The following is a 24,504-nucleotide window of genomic DNA, read 5'->3' on the forward strand; positions in this document are numbered from 1 at the left end:
GGAAGAGGCGGTGCCTTCTCCCTTATCTTCCTCTCCTCCTGCCTCGCCCTAATCAGCGCCCTCCTAAACGCCTCGCACCTCCCAGTCCCTGTCCTATGTCCTTTCATGTCGCAGATGCTGCATTTCTCCTCCCCTTTGCACTCTTCCCTTCTATGCCCCTCCTCCCCACAGACAAAACAACACCCTGACCTGTCCTTTCCCGTACAATTCTTTGCCACGTGGTCCAGCGCCCAGCATCTGTAACACCTTGCCACCTCCACACGCCTCTCCATCCTGCACCTCGCATACCCCACCCTAATGTATGGGTCCCCCATCAGTTCCTCCACCCTTCCCTCATCAATCACGAGTGTCGCCGCCAGGGTGTCCCATCTATTATCCCTTAGGTCTCCTAGTGAAAATTCGTCCTCCCTTAGTCCCTTCACCCTATCCATAATTGCTTTTTTCACTTCCTCTCTCATCGTAGTGATTTCCATTCCCCGTATATGTATAATAACCCTCTTTTTATTTGGTCCCCTTACTTCCACCTTTGTCATTACCCCCATTTGAATCGCCTCTTTTATTTCTCTAACGCATTTCTCTTCTTTTCCCATTGCAAGTAGAATTTTACCTTCTTTTGTTGTTCTTACTCCTTGAATTTCTTTGTTTCCTTCCTTGTTTATTATTGATCTTTTAATTTTATTCACCGTTGTTTCCAAACTTAACCCCGGTATTCGATTCACAACCAGTGCATACGTTTTTTTATGTCTATTTTTATCCTTTACCTCCTGTCCATCTTGTTTATTTGTATAAATTATTACCCTCGTTTTCCTCCCCGTAAATACTGCTTCTACCATTTTTTTCAGACTCTCCGTACCCATTTCTTTTAATTTATGCATCACCACCAATTCATCCCCCTCAGTTTCTTCCCTAAGCTTTTCCAAATTTCCCCATAAATCTTCCTCCCTTTCAGTTAGTTTTATTCTTACAATTTTCTGTCCCAGTTGTCTTTTTTCAGTCCCAGATTTAAATTTATATAATTGTTCCACCACCTCAAAGCCCTCTTTACATTCTATTAATGCCGGATACTTTTCTCTATACTCAGCTTGAATTCCTCTCTCCATACCAGTATCTCCCCTTTCCACCATCACCACTTTCACTATATTCATTTTAGTTTCCAAAGGATTACCAATTTTAATTTCTGTATTTATAAAGACCGATTCGTGCCAATTCTCTTGTTTTATTTTTGTAAAATCCCCGTAATTTTTTATCCCCTCAACTTTTATTATTTCCCCTTCTTTCCCCGTTTGTGTTCCCTGTTCCATAGTTTGTGTTCCCTCTGTTTGTATGTCCGCGTCATATACCATTTTTTCTGCTTTTTCATACTTGTTTTTTTCTAACCAATTTTTTATTATTTCCCTATTGAGTACTTCCCCTTGTTTAACCAATCTCCTGCTAATTTCCTTTATATCTCTCTGGGTGTTCTTTTCAATTTTGTTATCCAAATCTTCAATTAGTTTTTTTACCCTTTCTATAGCTTCCGTTAGAATAAAAGCCTCCACACTTTCCTTTTTTTTGTACGGCTCCTCTCCATAGATTCTTCCAATTGACGTGTCCATAATTTTTCGTTTTTTAACACCCCCATCCCTGTCCTGTGTTAAGCCTTCAACACTCCCTATGGAGGGCTCCGATAGGCGCCTCTCCAGAAATACTCCCCTAAGTAACCTCGAGTGCACTCGGCCCCCCCCAGAATCCATGGGGCCAGCGCCAGCAACCGGGGCTCTCACCCGGTCTGAACCGGCGGCGGGATTATCACCCGCCTGGGGTACGATTCTGTTTAGTTCACTCATCATTACACCCATGTGTCTCTCTTTGTCCGGTCCCTCTCCCAGGACCCGTCCGGCACGGTTGCACCCACCGGCATGGCTCCTGGGGTCGCAGGGACCCTCAAGCCCTCCCACCACGTCAAGGTGGAGACACCTCGGGAGGGAACCTGAACTAACCTGAACTAACCTGAACTAACCTGAACTAACCTGAACTAACCTGAACTAACCTGAACTAACCTGAACTAACCTGAACTAACCTGAACTAACCTGAACTAACCTGAACTAACCTGAACTAACCTGAACTAACCTGAACTAACCTGAACTAACCTGAACTAACCTGAACTAACCTGAACTAACCTGAACTAACCTGAACTAACCTGAACTAACCTGAACTAACCTGAACTAACCTGAACTAACCTGAACTAACCTGAACTAACCTGAACTAACCTGAACTAACCTGAACTAACCTGAACTAACCTGAACTAACCTGAACTAACCTGAACTAACCTGAACTAACCTGAACTAACCTGAACTAACCTGAACTAACCTGAACTAACCTGAACTAACCTGAACTAACCTGAACTAACCTGAACTAACCTGAACTAACCTGAACTAACCTGAACTAACCTGAACTAACCTGAACTAACCTGAACTAACCTGAACTAACCTGAACTAACCTGAACTAACCTGAACTAACCTGAACTAACCTGAACTAACCTGAACTAACCTGAACTAACCTGAACTAACCTGAACTAACCTGAACTAACCTGAACTAACCTGAACTAACCTGAACTAACCTGAACTAACCTGAACTAACCTGAACTAACCTGAACTAACCTGAACTAACCTGAACTAACCTGAACTAACCTGAACTAACCTGAACTAACCTGAACTAACCTGAACTAACCTGAACTAACCTGAACTAACCTGAACTAACCTGAACTAACCTGAACTAACCTGAACTAACCTGAACTAACCTGAACTAACCTGAACTAACCTGAACTAACCTGAACTAACCTGAACTAACCTGAACTAACCTGAACTAACCTGAACTAACCTGAACTAACCTGAACTAACCTGAACTAACCTGAACTAACCTGAACTAACCTGAACTAACCTGAACTAACCTGAACTAACCTGAACTAACCTGAACTAACCTGAACTAACCTGAACTAACCTGAACTAACCTGAACTAACCTGAACTAACCTGAACTAACCTGAACTAACCTGAACTAACCTGAACTAACCTGAACTAACCTGAACTAACCTGAACTAACCTGAACTAACCTGAACTAACCTGAACTAACCTGAACTAACCTGAACTAACCTGAACTAACCTGAACTAACCTGAACTAACCTGAACTAACCTGAACTAACCTGAACTAACCTGAACTAACCTGAACTAACCTGAACTAACCTGAACTAACCTGAACTAACCTGAACTAACCTGAACTAACCTGAACTAACCTGAACTAACCTGAACTAACCTGAACTAACCTGAACTAACCTGAACTAACCTGAACTAACCTGAACTAACCTGAACTAACCTGAACTAACCTGAACTAACCTGAACTAACCTGAACTAACCTGAACTAACCTGAACTAACCTGAACTAACCTGAACTAACCTGAACTAACCTGAACTAACCTGAACTAACCTGAACTAACCTGAACTAACCTGAACTAACCTGAACTAACCTGAACTAACCTGAACTAACCTGAACTAACCTGAACTAACCTGAACTAACCTGAACTAACCTGAACTAACCTGAACTAACCTGAACTAACCTGAACTAACCTGAACTAACCTGAACTAACCTGAACTAACCTGAACTAACCTGAACTAACCTGAACTAACCTGAACTAACCTGAACTAACCTGAACTAACCTGAACTAACCTGAACTAACCTGAACTAACCTGAACTAACCTGAACTAACCTGAACTAACCTGAACTAACCTGAACTAACCTGAACTAACCTGAACTAACCTGAACTAACCTGAACTAACCTGAACTAACCTGAACTAACCTGAACTAACCTGAACTAACCTGAACTAACCTGAACTAACCTGAACTAACCTGAACTAACCTTTTTTTTTTTTTTTTTTTTTTTTTTTTTTTTTTTTTTTTTTTTTTTTTGCGAGGAGGAGGGAATCTTCTTAAGACACCCGACTTGGTCCACAGCCGGGTAGTGTGGGATTCGACCGACCATTACGTCGCCCGCCTACCCACTAAACCCACCTCCCCTCTTCTGCCCCGGGACCGCCTTTCGGCATTACATCGGGGCTTCCTCGTTCTCCCAGACTAGGTGCGGACACGCACCCCACTTTTCTTCCTCTCGTTCTCCCTTGCAATCTTGGCCTTCAGGATTTTTTCCGTCAGGCCCACAAATGCTTCCCATTTTCTCTCACTATCCACCAATTCATTTCCTATCTTGTTTCGGTCCAGGTCGAGTCCGCTCTCCCTGGCCTCCACCCGATAGCCCTCCCATTCTGGACATTCCCAGAGCGTATGCTCCGGTGTGTCCTCATTCGCATCGCAGAACCAGCAACGCGCACTCCTCTCCACCCCGATGCGCTTCAGATACTTACCAAACACACCGTGCCCGGTAAATACCTGTGACAGCGCATACCCGCTCTTACTCCACTCACACTCGTACCAGATCCGGATCCGGGGTATGAAGGTTTTAATCCAGCCCTCATACTTCTCCCAGTCCTTCTCCCATTCTCTCATCACCCATTCTTTCACCTCGCTCCTACCTTCACCTAACCTGAACTAACCTGAACTAACCTGAACTAACCTGAACTAACCTGAACTAATCCTTTATATGATACCGAAATATGTTGTTAAAAACACTAGAAAACCACTCTGAAATTTACAGAAAACCCGAGAAGTATCTCTGAAATCAGTAACAAACCCGAGAGAATACTACAAAATATCCTAATTCTTTATGAAACACTCTCAAGTTGTATCTAAAACACTAGAAAACTACTTTGAAAGTATGAGAAAACCCGAGAAGTATCTCTGAAATCAGTAACAAACCCGAGAGAATACTACAAAATATCCTAATTCTTTATGAAATACTCTCAAGTTGTATCAGAAACACTAGAAAACTACTTTGAAAGTATGAGAAAACCCGAGAAGTATCTCTAGAATCAGTAACAAACCCGAGAGAATACTACAAAATATCCTAATTCTTTATGAAATACTCTCAAGTTGTATCAGAAACACTAGAAAACTACTTTGAAAGTATGAGAAAACCCGAGAAGTATCTCTAAAATCAGTAACAAACCCGAGAGAATACTACAAAATATCCTAATTCTTTATAAAAATACTCTATGATGTTGTTCAAAACACTAGAAAACTACTCTGAAATTACTAGAAAACTCGAAAAGTGTCTTAAGTATCCTAACAAACCCGAGAGAATCGTATAAAGTAAAGAAACACCGAAAAGTATCTAAATTTACGAAGTTTATACTCGGTTAGTTCAGATCTCCTTTGTCATTCTTTTAAAAAACAAGAAAAAGTGAAAAGTATCTCAATATCCTAACACACCCGAGAGAAGCATAGAAAAGTACAAGAAATATACGAAGAAACAGAAAAGTTGTTTGTACTCGGTTAGTTCAGATCTCCTTTGTCCTTTTAAGAAACAAGAAAATATAAGCACACCCGAGAGAATCCTAGAAAAGTACAAGAAACACACAAAAGTGTCTTAATCCGAAATAATCTCTAATGTACCTGTTAGGGCTTGTGTAGAGGACAAAATATCCAATAATTAATTAGTTTAATGTTAATCTATTAGTTCGATAAGTTGTATTCTTCATAAGCCTAGTATTAAATCTGTGACTAGTATGTAAGGAACCCGTGTGCTACGCCTATGGACATTACTCGTTTCTATTGCCACTTTGTCCGTATGACCAGATGTTGATTCGCATTTTGTTTGATCTTAGACTAACTGTGTAATAAAACTCCTCGCCGACCTTTTGTGCGTACTAGAATTTAGACACGTTCTCGATGCTGGTCATAAACGCCCTCCAATAAAACCCAATTATATTGTTAAAGTTAGGCAAGTCACAAGGACAAATCTAGAAGAAGCGCCGATGATGACCTCTTAGTTTCTGGTACGCCTATGTACGGTTACCATTAACTTTAGTACTTAAGATTTTGCAAGGAGAAAATTCGCTCTTCTTGTGCGTCTCCGTCGACCCTTAACTCCGTACTTTGCACGTTACTCGTACGCGATTACTTTACACACGGTTCCTATACACGGTTAATTACTACACTAATTAACTTGTCACGAAAAGTTGTTATTTCTTTGCTACATTACTCGAAGTTGTTAGTGAATAATAAACCTTTGTTACCGTTAGAAAAGGGTTTTGTTTTCATTTGCACGAACACGGTGTCTCTGAGACCGCGAACTCAGGGTGGTCCTTCGCAAGCATCCAGTCCATTGCTTACTAGACGTATCAAGAATTAGGCCATGTCTAATCAACATCTTGGTACCACGATCCACGAATAAACAGTTTGGTCCTTCGAGCCGGATCAACATTTTTGGTCCTACGAGCCGGATCAACATTTTTGGTCCTTCGAGCCGGATTAAACATTTTTGGTCCTTCGAGCCGGATATCACGGGACTGGATCAGAACCTGTGGAACATAGGACATCGAAAGCGGAATAAGGAGTAGAACGGTGGATCCCAAGGAGAGCAAGAAACAATCCCGGTGAGTCATTTCCTTTTTATCACGATTTTTCCTCTTTGAATTTGCATAACCTCATAATCCCGATTCCCATTTGATACTTTAAATGGTCGTTAGTTGTATGAGATTGATACGACTTATTTACTTTGGTTTATGCTCGATTTATGCACATTAAAGAAGTCGAAACTAGTTAATTTCTCCAGTAGTACTTCTGTTTGAATCGCGTAAATTGATTTATTTTAACGCCACGTTATCAATAGTAGTTAAAAATGACCACTAGAGCTCAAAAAGAAAAAATTTCAAAACGATCCGAAATGGAACTAGGCTCAGCAGAGTCTCTTAGCGAGAACGATGAATTTAGAGAACTTTTGCACGCTCGCAGAATTTTAACTAAACGTTTATCCCGTTTTGAACAGTACCTTCGTGAAAACAGAGATATTCAAGAAACAGTTCAATTAGAAATCCGCCTCAAGAACGTGGAGGAGGACTATAATCAGTTCGATAAAGTACAATCTCGTCTAGAATTTTTAAGCTTAAACGAAGAAGAACAACGGATTGAAATCGAATCAGCCTACTTTAATTTAATTTCAGAATTAAAGCAGTTAATAAATTCAATTAGCAAAAATCAAAATAGTACTAATACTCATTTAGGAAAACAAAATTCACCAAGAGGTCTAGGAAAATTACCGGATTTAGGCTTACGTTCATTTTATGGCAATTATGAAACTTGGTTCAGTTTCAAAAACATATTTGATTCCTTAGTCCATAGCAGAACCGACTTGAGTGAAACAGAAAAATTGTTATATCTAAAATTATGTTGTAAAGGCGATGCGCTAAATCTCATAGACTCTCTCGACATAACTCCCGATAATTATACAATCGCTTTAAATCTGTTACAAAAAAGATATGAGAATAAAAAGGCAGTTATTAACATTCACGCTAAAGGCTTAGTTCTTAATTTACCAAACGCGAATAAAGGATCATCTGTAAATATTAGAAAATTAATAGATGCAGTTCAGCAACATAAATCATCATTAGGAAAATTAAAATTACCCGTGGATCAATGGGATGTTTTGTTGATACCGATAATATTAAACAAACTGGATGATAGTACTAATCAGGAGTGGGAGCGGAAACAATGTAATACTGAATTGCCGACTGTTGATCAATTAATGGAATTTTTAACCGAAAAATGTCGTTCGTTGGAAGCGGTTCGCGGCTTCTCAACCGTACATTCAAATAAACATGATAGGGATAGAATGCAAAACAAAGGCCACGAGAAAAGAAACGAATCACATCAGTTTAAGAATTATTCGTATTCTTTGACCGAAAAAATCAATAAGTGTTACATCTGTACTGAAAATCATTTCATTCATCAATGTCCTCGTTTTATCCAATTATCAGTGTCGGACAAATATAACGAAATTCGAAGACATAAATTGTGTAGCAACTGTTTACGTCCAGGGCATCTGAAACAGGAATGTAGATCAAGAGGATGCAAAAAATGCAACCAAAAACATAATAGCACGTTACATATAGAGAAACGTTCAGGAAGTGAACATGTTCAAAATTCTAGCAACAGCAGCACTAATGAACCTTCCTCATCATTAACTGAACATGAATCATCGATCAGTTCTCCATCTAATCCTTCGGCTCACGATGTATCTAGAAGGTATGGAGAATCCAAACAATCTACAGTTTTAACAATCGGCCAAAGTAACGCGGTCACGTACGATACGGAAAACAACCCTTTGGCATTATCATCGTTAGGTAATGATAAAAATCAAGTACTACTATCTACGGCTACCATTCTCATCTCAGACAGAAAAGGAAATTGGCATAAATGCAATGCCTTACTCGATTGCGGAAGCCAGTCAAATTTAATGACAGAAAACTTCTGCAGAAAGTTAAACTTAAGTCCCCAAACAATTGACCTTTCATTATCAGGTATCAGTCAAATTGTCACAAAGATTAATCAGCGAGTGCACACGAAAATAAAATCCAGGTTCAACCAATATGAATCTAACATAGCATTTTTGGTTTTGCCCATTCTTACCGAAAATCTACCCTCATTTAGATTTCCCAGTTCGGTACTTCAAATTCCAACAAATATCAATCTAGCTGATGAAAAATTTAATGAACCAAAACAAATTGATGTTTTATTAGGGGTAGATATATTTTATAATCTATTAGGTTCGGGTAAACTTAAATTAGGAAAGGGATTGCCAATGTTACAAGAAACCTCTTTAGGCTGGGTAATATCGGGCAATTTAATATGCAGAGAATCTCAAAGTCGGAAAGTAGTGTGCAACCTTGCGACTAGTATTTCAAATAAAACATTAAATGATTCGTTGACGAAATTCTGGCAGATTGAAGAGTTTGAAAATGTTAAATTCCTATCAAAGGAAGAAAATTATTGTGAGGAATATTTTAATCAAACTACAACCCGCGACATGGACAACAGTTTTGTCGTAAGGTATCCGTTCAATAATCAAACAGATTTTAGTCTGGGTGACTCCAAATCGAATGCCCTAAAACGGTTAAAAAATGTAGAGAAAAGGTTAGAAAAGGACAAGGACCTCAAGAAGCAGTACGTAGAATTTATGACGGAATATGAGAACTTAGGCCACATGACGCTTCAAGGACCCATTGAAAAGGACATCTCTATTCCAAACAATTCTTATTTTTTACCCCACAGTGCGGTACTAAAGAATTCTATTACCACGAAGTGTCGCGTCGTTTTTGATGCAAGCTGCAAGACAAGTTTAGGAATTTCCCTGAATGACACGCTTTTGGTAGGACCAGTAGTACAAGATGACTTGTACTCAATTTTGATACGTCTAAGACTTCGCAAAATTGTTTTGAGCGCGGACATCAAAATGATGTACCGATGTATAAAAATTCATGAGGAAGAACGTAACTTCCAAAAGATACTATGGCGAGCAAATCTTAATGATCCGATTAATGTGTATAAACTCAACACGGTAACGTATGGCACATCGAGTGCACCCTTTCAAGCCACACGTTGCTTGATAGAATTGGCCGAGCGCAACAAAGACAGGTATCCACGAACAGCAGAAATAATTAAACGTTCGTTCTACATGGATGATTTGTTGGTTAGCATTGATTCGGAAACAGATGCATTGCAAATTTATAGGGAACTAGACGATATTTTAAGTCAAGCTAATTTTAAATTGAGAAAATGGTCGTTCAACAGTAGCATAGTTTTAAATAGTATCCTACAAGCAAACAGTAACGAAAATCACGACAATTTAATTCTACCTCATGAAGATAAGCATCTAAAAACTCTTGGAATTAGCTGGGATCCTAAACAAGATACTCTGAAATACTCAGTTAATATTAAATACGAGCCATCCCGTGTTACCAAAAGGACTATTCTTTCGAAAATTTCGCAGATCTTTGACCCGCTTGGGTTGATCGGTCCCGCATTAACTAGGGCCAAGTTAATTTCCGACTTATTCAAAAGCAAAAAACTCCCAAGCGATAGTAAAATTTTGAATCTAAACCCATTTCTCGATTCAGAAGGGATACTTCGAGTCGGGGGACGTTTAATAAATTCACAATTTAATTTTGAACAACACCCTATTATATTACCGTATAAACATAAATTCACTGACTTAATAACACAGAATGAGCATATGAAACATCTCCACGCGGGAGTTCAAAACTTGCTTTCGATAATTCGCCTCAGATTTTGGATAATAAACGGAAAAAATGCAGTTAAACGTAACCTTAGTAGATGTATAAGATGTTTTAGAGTAAAACCGAAACCTTCGAAATTTTTAATGGGTTCCCTTCCGACCGCAAGGGTAACGCCTTCACGACCTTTTTCAAATTGCGGAATCGATTATGCAGGGCCTATACTCATAAAGGAGGGTACGCTGCGTAGAGCCAAATCCGTAAAAACTTACATATGCATTTTTGTTTGTTTTGCCACGCGTGCAGTACATATCGAACTGGTTAAAGATCTTTCGACCGATAGCTTTTTGAATGCTTTGGAAAGGTTCTGTTCCAGACGAGGAAAACCAACAAACATACATTCAGACAATGGTTCTAACTTTGTAGGGGCCAATAATTATTTTATCGAACTCTATAACTTAATAAATAATGAATCACACATTAACGCCACAACTACATTTTTAGCCAATCATTTGATAAAGTGGCATTTCATACCCGCGCGTAGTGCCCATATGGGAGGATTGTGGGAGGCGGCGGTGAAATCGACTAAGTTTCATCTTCGCCGCGTCTTAGGTGAATCATCTCTAACATACGAAGAGATGTACACCCTATTAGTAAAAATCGAAGCTTGTCTCAACTCGCGACCACTAATGCCAATCTCAAACGACATAAACGACTATGCACCCTTAACCCCCGCGCATTTCCTTATTGGCGACTCGTTGGCAAGTTTACCACAACCCGACTACCAGAACGCCGTTATCTCTCGCTTATCTCATTACGAACGACTACAACAACTCCAACAGCATTTTTGGAATAGTTGGTCCAGGGATTATTTGACAAATTTGCAAACTCGATGCAAATGGAAGTACACTGTAGATAAAACCATAGATATTGGAGCATTAGTTTTACTGGTGGAACACAATACTGCCCCACTGCGTTGGATTTTAGCTCGAGTTGTCGAACTCCACGAAGGAAAGGATCATGTGATACGTGTAGTGTCAGTGCGCTTACCCAGTGGAACTATATCGCGAAGATCATTGTCAAAAATATGCCCATTGCCCATGAATAACGAATAACTCTTTGTAAATAATTTAAAAGGTAACGACCTTTTAACGGGGCCGGCATGTTAGGGCTTGTGTAGAGGACAAAATATCCAATAATTAATTAGTTTAATGTTAATCTATTAGTTCGATAAGTTGTATTCTTCATAAGCCTAGTATTAAATCTGTGACTAGTATGTAAGGAACCCGTGTGCTACGCCTATGGACATTACTCGTTTCTATTGCCACTTTGTCCGTATGACCAGATGTTGATTCGCATTTTGTTTGATCTTAGACTAACTGTGTAATAAAACTCCTCGCCGACCTTTTGTGCGTACTAGAATTTAGACACGTTCTCGATGCTGGTCATAAACGCCCTCCAATAAAACCCAATTATATTGTTAAAGTTAGGCAAGTCACAAGGACAAATCTAGAAGAAGCGCCGATGATGACCTCTTAGTTTCTGGTACGCCTATGTACGGTTACCATTAACTTTAGTACTTAAGATTTTGCAAGGAGAAAATTCGCTCTTCTTGTGCGTCTCCGTCGACCCTTAACTCCGTACTTTGCACGTTACTCGTACGCGATTACTTTACACACGGTTCCTATACACGGTTAATTACTACACTAATTAACTTGTCACGAAAAGTTGTTATTTCTTTGCTACATTACTCGAAGTTGTTAGTGAATAATAAACCTTTGTTACCGTTAGAAAAGGGTTTTGTTTTCATTTGCACGAACACGGTGTCTCTGAGACCGCGAACTCAGGGTGGTCCTTCGCAAGCATCCAGTCCATTGCTTACTAGACGTATCAAGAATTAGGCCATGTCTAATCAACATCTTGGTACCACGATCCACGAATAAACAGTTTGGTCCTTCGAGCCGGATCAACATTTTTGGTCCTACGAGCCGGATCAACATTTTTGGTCCTTCGAGCCGGATTAAACAGTACCAAGTTTCTAAAATTACCAAGAAACACAGAAAAGAGTCCTTTTTTTTTTTTCTAGTTTACACTCGGTTAGTTCGGATCTCCTTTGTTATTTTTTAAGAAACACAAGAAATGTAGAAGTATCTAAATATCCTATAAGTACAAGAAACTTCAAAAAGTATGTTTCAGTCGGTTAGTACAGGTTAGTCTTGTTCTTTAAGAAAAATGTCAAAAACGCAGAAAAGTATCTCAATAGCCTAGCAAACCCGAGAGAAGCATAGAAAAGTACGAAAATATCCTAATCCTTCTAAAATAATTCAAAATGTCAAAATTCTAGAAGAATACGAGAAACGTACAAAAGCATCTAAATTTACGAAATTACAGAAAAAGTTGTTTGTACTCGGTTAGTTCGGATCTCCTTTGTCTTATAAGAAATAAGCCCTACGAATCATACATAAATATCCTAAGCCACTCGAAATTATCTCTCAAAATCAGTCATAGAAGAATATAAGAAACACCGAAAAGTACCTAAATTTACAAAGTATATACTCGGTTAGTTCAGATCTCTCTTGTTCTATAAGAAACACTAAGAAAGAGTGAAAAGTATCTAAATTCACGAAGTTTAGTTCATAGGAAACCGTGAAAATATAAGCAAATCCTACAAAATATCCTAATCCTTTATGAAATACCTAAATATGTTGTGAAAACACTAGAAAAAATAAGAAATAGTCTCTCGTAATCTAAGCAAACCCGAGAGACTTACTAGAAAAGGGAAAAAAGTCTCCACGGATCGTAAGAATCTAAGAAACACAGTAAAGTATCTCGATTCGTCAAGAAAGTGTTATAAGAATCCTAGCTAACTTGAGAGATATACTAGAAGACGTAAAAAAAAGTACAAAGACGCATAAAAATATCCTAATTCGTAATAATCCGACACCGAAGTTCTAAGAAACACTAGAAATACCCAAATCCTACTCAAAATATATATAAAATCCGAAAAGTATCATAAGAATCATAGCAAATCCGAGAGACGCCAGAAAAAGTAAAAAAAAAGTCTACGAATCCTAGCTAACACAGGAAAATCATACGAAAGTATCTAAATTTACGAAGAAAGAAAGAGTGTTTATAATCGGTTAGTTTTGTTCTTTAAGAAAAAATGTCAAAAACAGTCAAGTATCTAATTATCCTAGCAAGTCCTAGAAAAGTACGAGGAAACACAAAAGTATCCTAATCCTTCAAGAAATACTAAATTATGTTGTTAAAAATCACTAGAAAACTCGACAAGTCTCTCAAAATCAGTACAAACCCGAGAGAGAGAGAGAAGCATAGAAAAGTACAAGAAATCTACAAAAAATCAAGTGTCTATACTCGGTTAGTTTAGGTCTCCTTTGTTGTCTTAATCCGAAATGATCTCTAAATATCCTAGCTAACGCGAAGTCATATAAAAGCACAAAGAATGTACGAAGTATCCTAAATCCTTTTTCTAGTTTATACTCGGTTAGTTCAGATTTCTCTTTAGTCTTTAAGAAACATAAAAAAAAAAAAAAAAAAAAAAAAATCCTATAAGAATACAAGAAACATACAAAAGTGTCTAAATCTACGAAGTTACAGAAAAGTTGTTTTTACTCGATTAGTTCAGATCTCTCTTTAGTCTTTAAGAAAACACAAGAAATGTAAAAGTCTCCACGAATCGTTACAAATCCAAGAAAAGTACAGTTACTCAAAGAAATATCTCAAATTACAAAAAAGTGTTTGTACTCGGTTAGTTCAGATCTCCCTTGTTCTATAAGAAACACTAGAAAAGTGAAAAGTATCTCAATATCCTAGCAAATCCGATCGAAAGTTCCGTAAAGTACACTAGAAATCCTAGAAAACTACTCTAATTATATGAGGAAACACGAAAAGTATCAGTACAATCCTGACAAGTTACTGGAAAAAGTGAATAAAGTATCCAAGTCACTAAGAAACACAGAAAAAGAGTTCTTTTCTTCGTTATCGGTTAGTGTCGTCCTTTAAGAAAATACGAGAAATGTCGAAAATAATGTGTGATCGTGTAAAATCCACAAGATAATAATAAGTATAAGTTTCTGTAAAATAATAGAAAACACGAAAGTATCTCAAATCACACAAAAGAGTTCTTTCTTTTGTTTATAATCGGTTAGTTTAGGTCTCCTTTGTCATATTTAAGAAACACAAAAAATGTCCAAGTATCTAAATATCCTAATCCTGTATAATCCGACTCTGAAGTTATAAGAAACGCTCGAAAGAGTCATAATTTACTAAAATACAAGAAAAGACAAAAAGTATCTAATCCTAGAAATTCCTAAAAGTACGAAGAAAAGCGTCTAAAATTACAAGTTTCTGTAAATTCCTAGAAATATAATTAAGTATCCAAATTTACGAAGAATCACGAAAAGTATCTAAATTTACGAAGATACCGAAAAAAGTTGTTTATACTCGGTTAGTTCAGATATCCCTTGTTCTATAAAAAGCACAAGAAATCTAGAAATATCTAAGAATCCTAGGAAACACAAGAAATGTGAAAAAGTATGCAAATATCCCATAATACAAGAAACTTCACAAAGTGTCTAATTTTAAATAAAGACGAAAAAGTATGTTTTAGTCGGTTAGGTTTGCTAGTCTTATAAATGCACAAAGAATCAAAAATAGTGTTTATCGTCGGTTAGTATAAATCTCGCGTGTTCTATAAGAAATCCAAATATCCTAGCTGACACGTAAAATGCAATAAAAGCACAAAGCATCTAAATTACTAAGAATCCGAGAAATCACATAAAAGTACTAAATCACGAAGAAGCACTGAAAAGTATCTCAATTCATTAAGTACTCTAAGAATTGTAGCAAATCCAAGAAATATCTAATTATCCCATAAAAGTACAAATATACTAAAGTATCTTAATCCTTCTAAAATCCAAAGAAAGTCTTGTCTTGTAAAGTTACTCTAGAAATTCAAAATATTCGAAGAATCACAGCAAATCCATCAAGTCCCATAAGAGCACAAATGTAGTTACTCGAAAAAGTATCCTAAATCACGAAGAAGCACTGAAAATGCCAAAGTACTAAGAAATATACGAAGTAAGTCAGAAAATGATTAGTTTTTGTCTTTTAAGAAATCACAAGAAATGTCACAGTCCCTAAGAATCTCAATTAATCCGAAAGTTCCTAAATTACGAAGCATAGAATCACAGAAAATATCAAAAGTACAATTACTCCAAAAGTTGTTTATTCTCGGTTAGTTCAGATCTCCTTTGTCATTCTTTTAAAAAACAAGAAAAAGTGAAAAGTATCTCAATATCCTAACACACCCGAGAGAAGCATAGAATAGTACAAGAAATATACGAAGAAACAGAAAAGTTGTTTGTACCCGGTTAGTTCAGATCTCCTTTGTCATTTTCAGAAACAAGAAAAGTAGGAAATTATGAAAATATAAGCAAACTCGAGAAAATCTACAAAATCCTAGAAAAGTACAAAGAAACACAAAAGTGTCTAAATCCGAAATAATCTCAATATCCTAACACACCCGAGAGAAGCATAGAAAAGTACAAGAAATATACGAAGAAACAGAAAAGTTGTTTGTACTCGGTTAGTTCAGATCTCCTTTGTCCTTTTAAGAAACAAGAAAATATAAGCACACCCGAGAGAATCCTAGAAAAGTACAAGAAACACACAAAAGTGTCTTAATCCGAAATAATCTCTAATGTACCAAGTTTCTAAAATTACCAAGAAACACAGAAAAGAGTCCCTTAGTTCAGGTCTCCTTTGTTATTTTTTAAGAAACACAAGAAATGTAGAAGTATCTAAATATCCTCATCCTTTATGAAACACTCTAAAGTTGTATGAAAACACAGTTAAAACTACTTTGAAAATACTAGCAAACCCGAAAAGTTACTAGAAAAAGTAATAAAAGTATCCCAAAATCATTACAATTCCGAGAGACTTACTAGAAAAATGTAAAATAATCCCTCAAAAATCTCAGAAACTAGAAAATGTTCAAGTCTCTACGAATCACACACCGAAAAGTATCTCAAATTTCCTAGAAGCTCGAAAAAGTATGTTACAGTCGGTTAGTCTTGTTCTTTAAGAAAAATGTCAAAATCCGAAATAGTCTACGAATCATAGCAAACTACAAGAAATATACAAAAGTACCTAAATCTACGAAGAAACAGAAAAAGTGTTTGTACTCGGTTAGTTCAGATCTCCCTTGTTCTATAAGAAACGCTAGAAAAGGGAAAAGTGAAAAGTGTGTCTTAATATCCTAGCAAACCCGAGAGAAGCATAGAAAAGTACGAAAATATCCTAATCCTTCTAAAATAATTCAAAATGTCAAAATTCTAGAAGAATACGAGAAACGTACAAAAGCATCTAAATTTACGAAATTACAGAAAAAGTTGTTTGTACTCGGTTAGTTCAGATCTCCTTTGTCCTTTTCAGAAACAAGAAAATATAAGCACACCCGAGAGAAGCATAGAAAAGTACGAAAATATCCTAATCCTTCTAAAATAATTCAAAATGTCAAAATTCTAGAAGAATACGAGAAACGTACAAAAGCATCTAAATTTACGAAGTTTGTACTCGGTTAGTTCGGATCTCCTTTGTCTTATAAGAAATAATAATCTCAAATAGTAACAAACCCGAGAAGTTAGTAGAAAATAAGAAATAAGCCCTACGAATCATACTTAAATATCCTAAGCCACTCGAAATTATCTCTCAAAATCAGTCATAGAAGAATATAAGAAACACCGAAAAGTACAAAGTTACTAAAAAAGTATATACTCGGTTAGTTCAGATCTCCTTTGTCCTTTTCAGAAAAAAAGAAAAGTAGGAAACCATGAAAATATAAGCAAATCCTACAAAATATCCTAATTCTTTATGAAATACTCTCAAGTTGTATCAGAAACACTAGAAAACTACTTTGAAAGTATGAGAAAACCCGAGAAGTATCTCTAGAATCAGTAACAAACCCGAGAGAATACTACAAAATATCCTAATTCTTTATGAAACACTCTAAAGTTGTATCAGAAACACTAAAAAACTATTTTGAAAGTATGAGAAAACCCGAGAAGTATCTCTAGAATCAGTAACAAACCCGAGAGAATCCTACAAAATATCCTAATTCTTTATAAAAAAACTCTATGATGTTGTTAAAAACACTAGAAAACTACTCTGAAATTACTAGAAAACTCGAAAAGTGTCTTAAGTATCATAACAAACCCGAGAGAATCGTATAAAGTAAAGAAACACCGAAAAGTATCTAAATTTACGAAGTTTATACTCGGTTAGTTCAGATCTCCTTTGTCATTCTTTTAAAAAACAAGAAAAAGTGAAAAGTATCTCAATATCCTAACACACCCGAGAGAAGCATAGAAAAGTACAAGAAATATACGAAGAAAGAGAAAAGTTGTTTGTACTCGGTTAGTTCAGATCTCCCTTGTTCTATAAGAAACGCTAGAAAAGGGAAAAGTGAAAAGTGTGTCTTAATATCCTAGCAAACCCGAGAGAAGCATAGAAAAGTACGAAAATATCCTAATCCTTCTAAAATAATTCAAAATGTCAAAATTCTAGAAGAATACGAGAAACGTACAAAAGCATCTAAATTTACGAAATTACAGAAAAAGTTGTTTGTACTCGGTTAGTTCGGATCTCCTTTGTCTTATAAGAAATAAGCCCTACGAATCATACATAAATATCCTAAGCCACTCGAAATTATCTCTCAAAATCAGTCATAGAAGAATATAAGAAACACCGAAAAGTACCTAAATTTACAAAGTATATACTCGGTTAGTTCAGATCTCTCTTGTTCTATAAGAAACACTAAGAAAGAGTGAAAAGTATCTAAATTCACGAAGTTTAGTTCATAGGAAACCGTGAAAATATAAGCAAATCCTACAAAATATCCTAATCCTTTATGAAATACCTAAATATGTTGTGATGAAAACACTAGAAAAAATAAGAAATAGTCTCTCTAATCTAAGCAAACCCGAGAGACTTACTAGAAAAGGGAAAAAAGTCTCCACGGATCGTAAGAATCTAAGAAACACAGTAAAGTATCTCGATTCGTCAAGAAAGTGTTATAAGAATCCTAGCTAACTTGAGAAATATACTAGAAGACGTAAAAAAAAGTACAAAGACGCATAAAAATATCCTAATTCGTAATAATCCGACACCGAAGTTCTAAGAAACACTAGAAATACCCAAATCCTACTCAAAATATATAAAATCCGAGAGACGCCAGAAAAAGTAAAAAAAAAAAAAAAAAAAAAAAGTCTACGAATCCTAGCTAACACAGGAAAATCATACGAAAGTATCTAAATTTACGAAGAAAGAAAGAGTGTTTATAATCGGTTAGTTTTGTTCTTTAAGAAAAAATGTCAAAAACAGTCAAGTATCTAATTATCCTAGCAAGTCCTAGAAAAGTACGAGGAAACACAAAAGTATCCTAATCCTTCAAGAAATACTAAATTATGTTGTTAAAAATCACTAGAAAATGTAATACAAGTCTCTTTCAATATCCTAACAAACCCGAGAGAATCCTACAAAAATATTCTAATCCTCTATGAAATATAAATCATGTTGTTAAAAACTCTAGAAAACTCGACAAGTCTCTCAAAATCAGTACAAACCCGAGAGAGAGAGAGAAGCATAGAAAAGTACAAGAAATCTACAAAAAATCAAGTGTCTATACTCGGTTAGTTTAGGTCTCCTTTGTTGTCTTAATCCGAAATGATCTCTAAATATCCTAGCTAACGCGAAGTCATATAAAAGCACAAAGAATGTACGAAGTATCCTAAATCCTTTTTCTAGTTTATACTCGGTTAGTTCAGATTTCTCTTTAGTCTTTAAGAAACATAAAAAAAAAAAAATGTCGAAGTACCTAAATATCTTATCAAACTCGAAAAATCCTATAAGAATACAAGAAACATACAAAAGTGTCTAAATCTACGAAGTTACAGAAAAGTTGTTTTTACTCGATTAGTTCAGATCTCTCTTTAGTCTTTAAGAAAACACAAGAAATGTAAAAGTCTCCACGAATCGTTACAAATCCAAGAAAAGCACAAAAATGTCTAAAAGTACAGTTACTCAAAGAAATATCTCAAATTACAAAAAAGTGTTTGTACTCGGTTAGTTCAGATCTCCTTTGTCATATTTAAGAAACGCTAGAAAAGTAGAAAACTACGAATGTATGAGGAAACCCGAAATAATCCTAACAAATCCGAGAAATGTCAAAGTTATAAGAAAAAATGTAAATATCCTAGCTAACGCGAAAAGTCCCAAGTCATAAGAAATCATCTCAAAAGCAGTACATACCCGAGAGAATCCTAATCCTTCTAAAATCATTCAAAATGTAAAAATTCTAGAAGAATACCAGAAACGCACAAAAGCATCTAAATTTACGAAGTTACAGAAAAGTTGTAGTTGTAGTTGTTTGTACTCGGTTAGTTCAGATCTCCTTTGTCATTTTTTAAAAAACACTAGAAAAGTGAAAAGTATCTCAATATCCTAGCAAATCCGATCGAAAGTTCCGTAAAGTACACTAGAAATCCTAGAAAACTACTCTAATTATATGAGGAAACACGAAAAGTATCAGTACAATCCTGACAAGTTACTGGAAAAAGTGAATAAAGTATCCAAGTCACTAAGAAACACAGAAAAAGAGTTCTTTTCTTCGTTATCGGTTAGTGTCGTCCTTTAAGAAAATACGAGAAATGTCGAAAATAATGTGTGATCGTGTAAAATCCACAAGATAATAATAAGTATAAGTTTCTGTAAAATAATAGAAAACACGAAAGTATCTCAAATCACACAAAAGAGTTCTTTCTTTTGTTTATAATCGGTTAGTTCAGATTTCCCTTGTTCTATAAAAAGCACAAGAAATCTAGAAATATCTAAGAATCCTAGGAAACACAAGAAATGTGAAAAAGTATGCAAATATCCCATAATACAAGAAACTTCACAAAGTGTCTAATTTTAAATAAAGACGAAAAAGTATGTTTTAGTCGGTTAGGTTTGCTAGTCTTATAAATGCACAAAGAATCAAAAATAGTGTTTATCGTCGGTTAGTATAGATCTCGCGTGTTCTATAAGAAATCCAAATATCCTAGCTGACACGTAAAATGCAATAAAAGCATCTAAATTACTAAGAATCCGAGAAATCACATAAAAGTACTAAATCACGAAGAAGCACTGAAAAGTATCTCAATTCATTAAGTACTCTAAGAATTGTAGCAAATCCAAGAAATATCTAATTATCCCATAAAAGTACAAATATACTAAAGTATCTTAATCCTTCTAAAATCCAAAGAAAGTCTTGTCTTGTAAAGTTACTCTAGAAATTCAAAATATTCGAAGAATCACAGCAAATCCATCAAGTCCCATAAGAGCACAAATGTAGTCACTCGAAAAAGTATCCTAAATCACGAAGAAGCACTGAAAATGTCTAAAATCACTCATCACAAGAAATGTCACAGTCCCTAAGAATCTTAATAAATCCGTAAGTTCCTCGAAACACAGAAAAGTATAGAAGTAGTCGGAAGCTGTGAAATCCCCAAGGAATTCAAAAAGTTCTCTCTTTTATTTTAGTTCCGGTTAGTTAGGGTTTCTTTTGTTCTATAAGAAATCACACGAAATGTCGAAAAGTGTCTAATTCTAGAAATCCTTAAAAAGTACAAAGTTCCCATGAATCCTACAAAATCCATATAAATTGCAGAAAGTTCAAATCTCTGTAAAATGTCCAAATCATAGTAAATTCCTAAAATCACAGAAAAGTATTCTTTTGTTACAAGTCCGGTTAGTTTCGTTTCTTTTCAAAATACGCGAAAATCGAAAAAAGTGTCTTATCCTAGCTAAATCGACAAAATGTGAAAAATGTTAGAATCTATGAAAAGTACAAGAAATGACAAAGTTACTGTGAATTCCTAAGAAATGTCCAAAAGTGCAGTTCTCTTTAAGAATCCTAGAAGTGTTAAAGTTAATAAAATTATGAAGAATCGTCTAAATACTGAAAAATCCCTAAATATTCCAATACTTCCAAATTTATCAGAAGTGTGAAGAATCCTAGAAAATCATCAAGTTACTCGAAAAGTGTTGTTAGTTATGTTTCCCTTCTTTTCTTTTAAAACTTCCAAATTCGTCTCTTCTCCCTTCTTCTCAAGAATAGTCGATTAGTTAAGGTTTCCTATGTTCTTATAAAATCACGAGGAAATAAAATAAGCAAATCCTAGCTAACCTGAGAATTCCTTCAAATTATACAAAAAGTGTGTTCCTGTAAATTCCTAGTCGTACTGTTTCAGTCAGTTAATTCAATTTCCTTTGAGAATCCTAGAAAATCATCAAGTTACGAAGAAATAATCAAATCCTAGCTCACCTGAGAAATTATCCTTTAATCCATCCATCCTTTACATTGTTCACTTCGAGTCAATTTTGTCTTTTCTAAGAAATATCATCAATTCCAGAAATCCCTTAAAATTTCAAAGACATAAATTAAATAATCAAATCCTGTACGTATCTGTTAATTCCTAGAAAATATTCAGTTACAAGTTACTATGAAATTCCCAAAAAGTGTTGTTTTAGTCGATTAATCATTTCTCGTTTCAAATCAAGTCATCACGAAGAGATACTGAAAAGTATGAAAAATAGCAAGAAATAGTCGAGATATATCTTCTTTTAGTCAGTTAATTCAATCTCATTTGAGAATCATAGAAAAGTCGTGAAAAGTGTCTAAAAGGTAGTTTCCGTAAATTCCTAAGAAGTTTCAAAAAGTGCTTGCTGTTTTAGTCCATTAATCCAGTTTTCATCAAATATCCTAAAGTAATGTTAAATCACTATAAATTCCTAAAATGCTAGAAATAGTCTAAATCCGTCTTCTCTTAAAAGTTGTTGTTTAGCTCGGGTTAGTTCAGTTTCCTATGTTTTCATTAAATTATGCAAGTTCCTATAATTACTTTGTTTCAATCAGTTGATTCACACTCTTCAAGAATAGCTGTTATCTTCCAAAGTTGTATAATCGGTTAGTTAGGGTTTATTGTGTTTCTCTTTCAGAATCCTAGAAAGCTCAAGTTTTTGTAAATTCCTTCGAAATGGTATTTCAATTATGTAGTTCCAATTGAATGCAGTTTCTTCAGAAGTCCCAGAAATCACACAAATGTTCAAGTATCTGTATATTCCTTCGAAGTAGTGATTTATTCATTTAGTTCCTATCTCTCCAATAATCCTAGAAGTCACACAATTGCCCAAGATTCTTGTTAATTCTTAAGAGCACTAGAAGTTACTGTTTTAGATAGTTAGTTCAGATCTCCTTGTTTTCTTTCTATTTCAATAAGTCCGAAATGTCCGATTCAATCATCAATACTAGTACTTATTTCCACCATCACATATCTTCCTTATATTCCAGGAATTTCACACTATCCCATATCAATCTAATCCCTTCATAATATCTTCTGTACGTTTCGATACTTCCCTCCTTTCCATCAAATCCAAAGAAATACATTGATATCCATCCTTCCTTTCTAATCAATACTTCTCTCTAGCTACTTCCAAATAGTTCCTCAAAGATCCTACATTTCGTATAATATCCATATCATCCGTTACTTTCCTCTAATATCCATCGTTCCCATAGTTCGTCCATCATTCCCTATGTTCTCATAAGTTAATTTAGTTATCCTTATCGCCTAATAATTCTCTTAAAATTACTAGTATCTCTACTCTCCTCATTCCCCACGTTGTAATATCTACAGTCTTCTTATAATATAGTCATCAGACCTATAATCCTTCTCGATAATCATCAATATATCCTTCTAATCTAGTAAAATATCAGTGTCCTCATAGTTCTCTTAATAATCCATCATCTAGCTATCAATACACACTCATATCTCTCTCTCATTTATCTAATACTTCACCATCCTCTATAAATCTCACAGTTCTTTTAATAATCCATCCGCTTCTCATCTCCCCTAATGCCTAAATCATCCGTCTCTCAGTAGTTCCCTATCCGTCAGGAATATAATCTCATAATAATATCCCATCAGTGTCTCTTCTAGTAGTTCCTTCTCTACAGTTCTTATAAATTCCTTATCTAGTTCCCTTCTTCCTAAAATATCTTTCATAGCTATCCTCTCAATGCTCAGTAAATCATCTAGTCCCTTCTAAATAGTCTTCTCACAAAGTTAATCATAGTAGCTCTCCTTTAAATCCATCACAAATAGCTCTTTCAGTTACTTCCTTCAATCATCTCCGTCTCCTATCCCTATAATAATAGTTCCTTCACTATCTCTCCCGCTCACATCTTCTAATATCTCTTAATCCATCCCTTTCCTAGTTCTCTTCACTCTCTCTAATCCCTACAATCCCCCGCTTGCGAGTTCCCTTGGAAATATCTCCGAATCCTTCCCTATATCCCAGTTCTCTAATATCAATACTCCCTTCCCTAAAAGACACATCCCTTCTTTCCAATCTCTCCTCTTCACCCTTTCCTTCTCTTATCCCCGCTATAGCACTATAATCCCCTTCTCACTAGTCCCCTATTCATCATCCCTTCTAATAATATCTACACACTCCTGTCCCTCATCCCTAGTCCCCCGTCTCGCTTCTAAATCCCTTCCTTTCTCAATCTCTAGTTAGCTTACTCCTATCCCTCGTCCTCTGCTCCCCCCGTTGGAATACTCCGCTCCCTCATCGTTCGTCCCCCTTTGTATCAATACTCTCTTCCCACACCAATAATAGCAATACTTCTTTCCCCCAATGTTCGAATACTCTTATCCCTCATCCTTCGTCCCCGATTGTATCAATACTTTCTTCCCTCACTGTAATATCAATACTCCTTTCCCTAATGTTCACAAATTCCTGTCCTTCATCCCCTTCCCGTAAAAGTTCAAATACTCCTTTCCCTCGTCCCCCTTCTCCTGAGTTCACAAATTCTCATCCTTCATCCCTTCCCAATTCAAATACTCCTTTCCCTCATCCCAATAATCCCCCTTTCCCCTCTCGCACCTTCTTAGCTCCCTTCCTAGTCCCCTCTCTTCTCATCCCTATCCCATTCCCACATCCTTTTCCATCCCCTTCATAATCCCACCTTCCTTCCAAAAGCCTTCAATCCCCCTCTCTCTTATCCTCCCTTTTCCCAAGCTCTTCTTATCCTTCATCCCTTCTAAAATACTCACCTTCTAGCCTTCCTTCCCTTTCCTTTCTATCCCCCCTTCCTTCATCCCTCATAGACGCCCCCATTCCCCCTCCTTCTTAAAATCTATATCCTCTCTAGTCCCCCTTTTCTGCTTCAGCATCGTCGTCGTCTTCTTCTCCTATCCTGCCAATCCTCTCTGCTCCTTCATAA

General features: G+C 36.1%; 1 protein-coding gene across 1 annotated transcript; it reads left to right on the forward strand.

Annotated features, from left to right (window-relative positions):
- The first annotated feature begins 6,811 nt into the window (after positions 1 to 6,811).
- LOC136418892 (uncharacterized) lies at positions 6,812 to 11,272 on the forward strand. The gene is made up of 2 exons (XM_066405109.1): positions 6,812 to 10,004; positions 10,662 to 11,272. The coding sequence occupies exons 1-2, from the start codon at positions 6,812 to 6,814 to the stop codon at positions 11,270 to 11,272; spliced, it is 3,804 nt and encodes a 1,267-aa protein (XP_066261206.1).
- The last annotated feature ends 13,232 nt before the right edge of the window (positions 11,273 to 24,504 follow it).

The sequence above is a fragment of the Euwallacea similis genome, unplaced genomic scaffold (assembly GCF_039881205.1).
Source record: "Euwallacea similis isolate ESF13 unplaced genomic scaffold, ESF131.1 scaffold_43, whole genome shotgun sequence".
NCBI classification, from domain to species: domain Eukaryota; kingdom Metazoa; phylum Arthropoda; class Insecta; order Coleoptera; family Curculionidae; genus Euwallacea; species Euwallacea similis.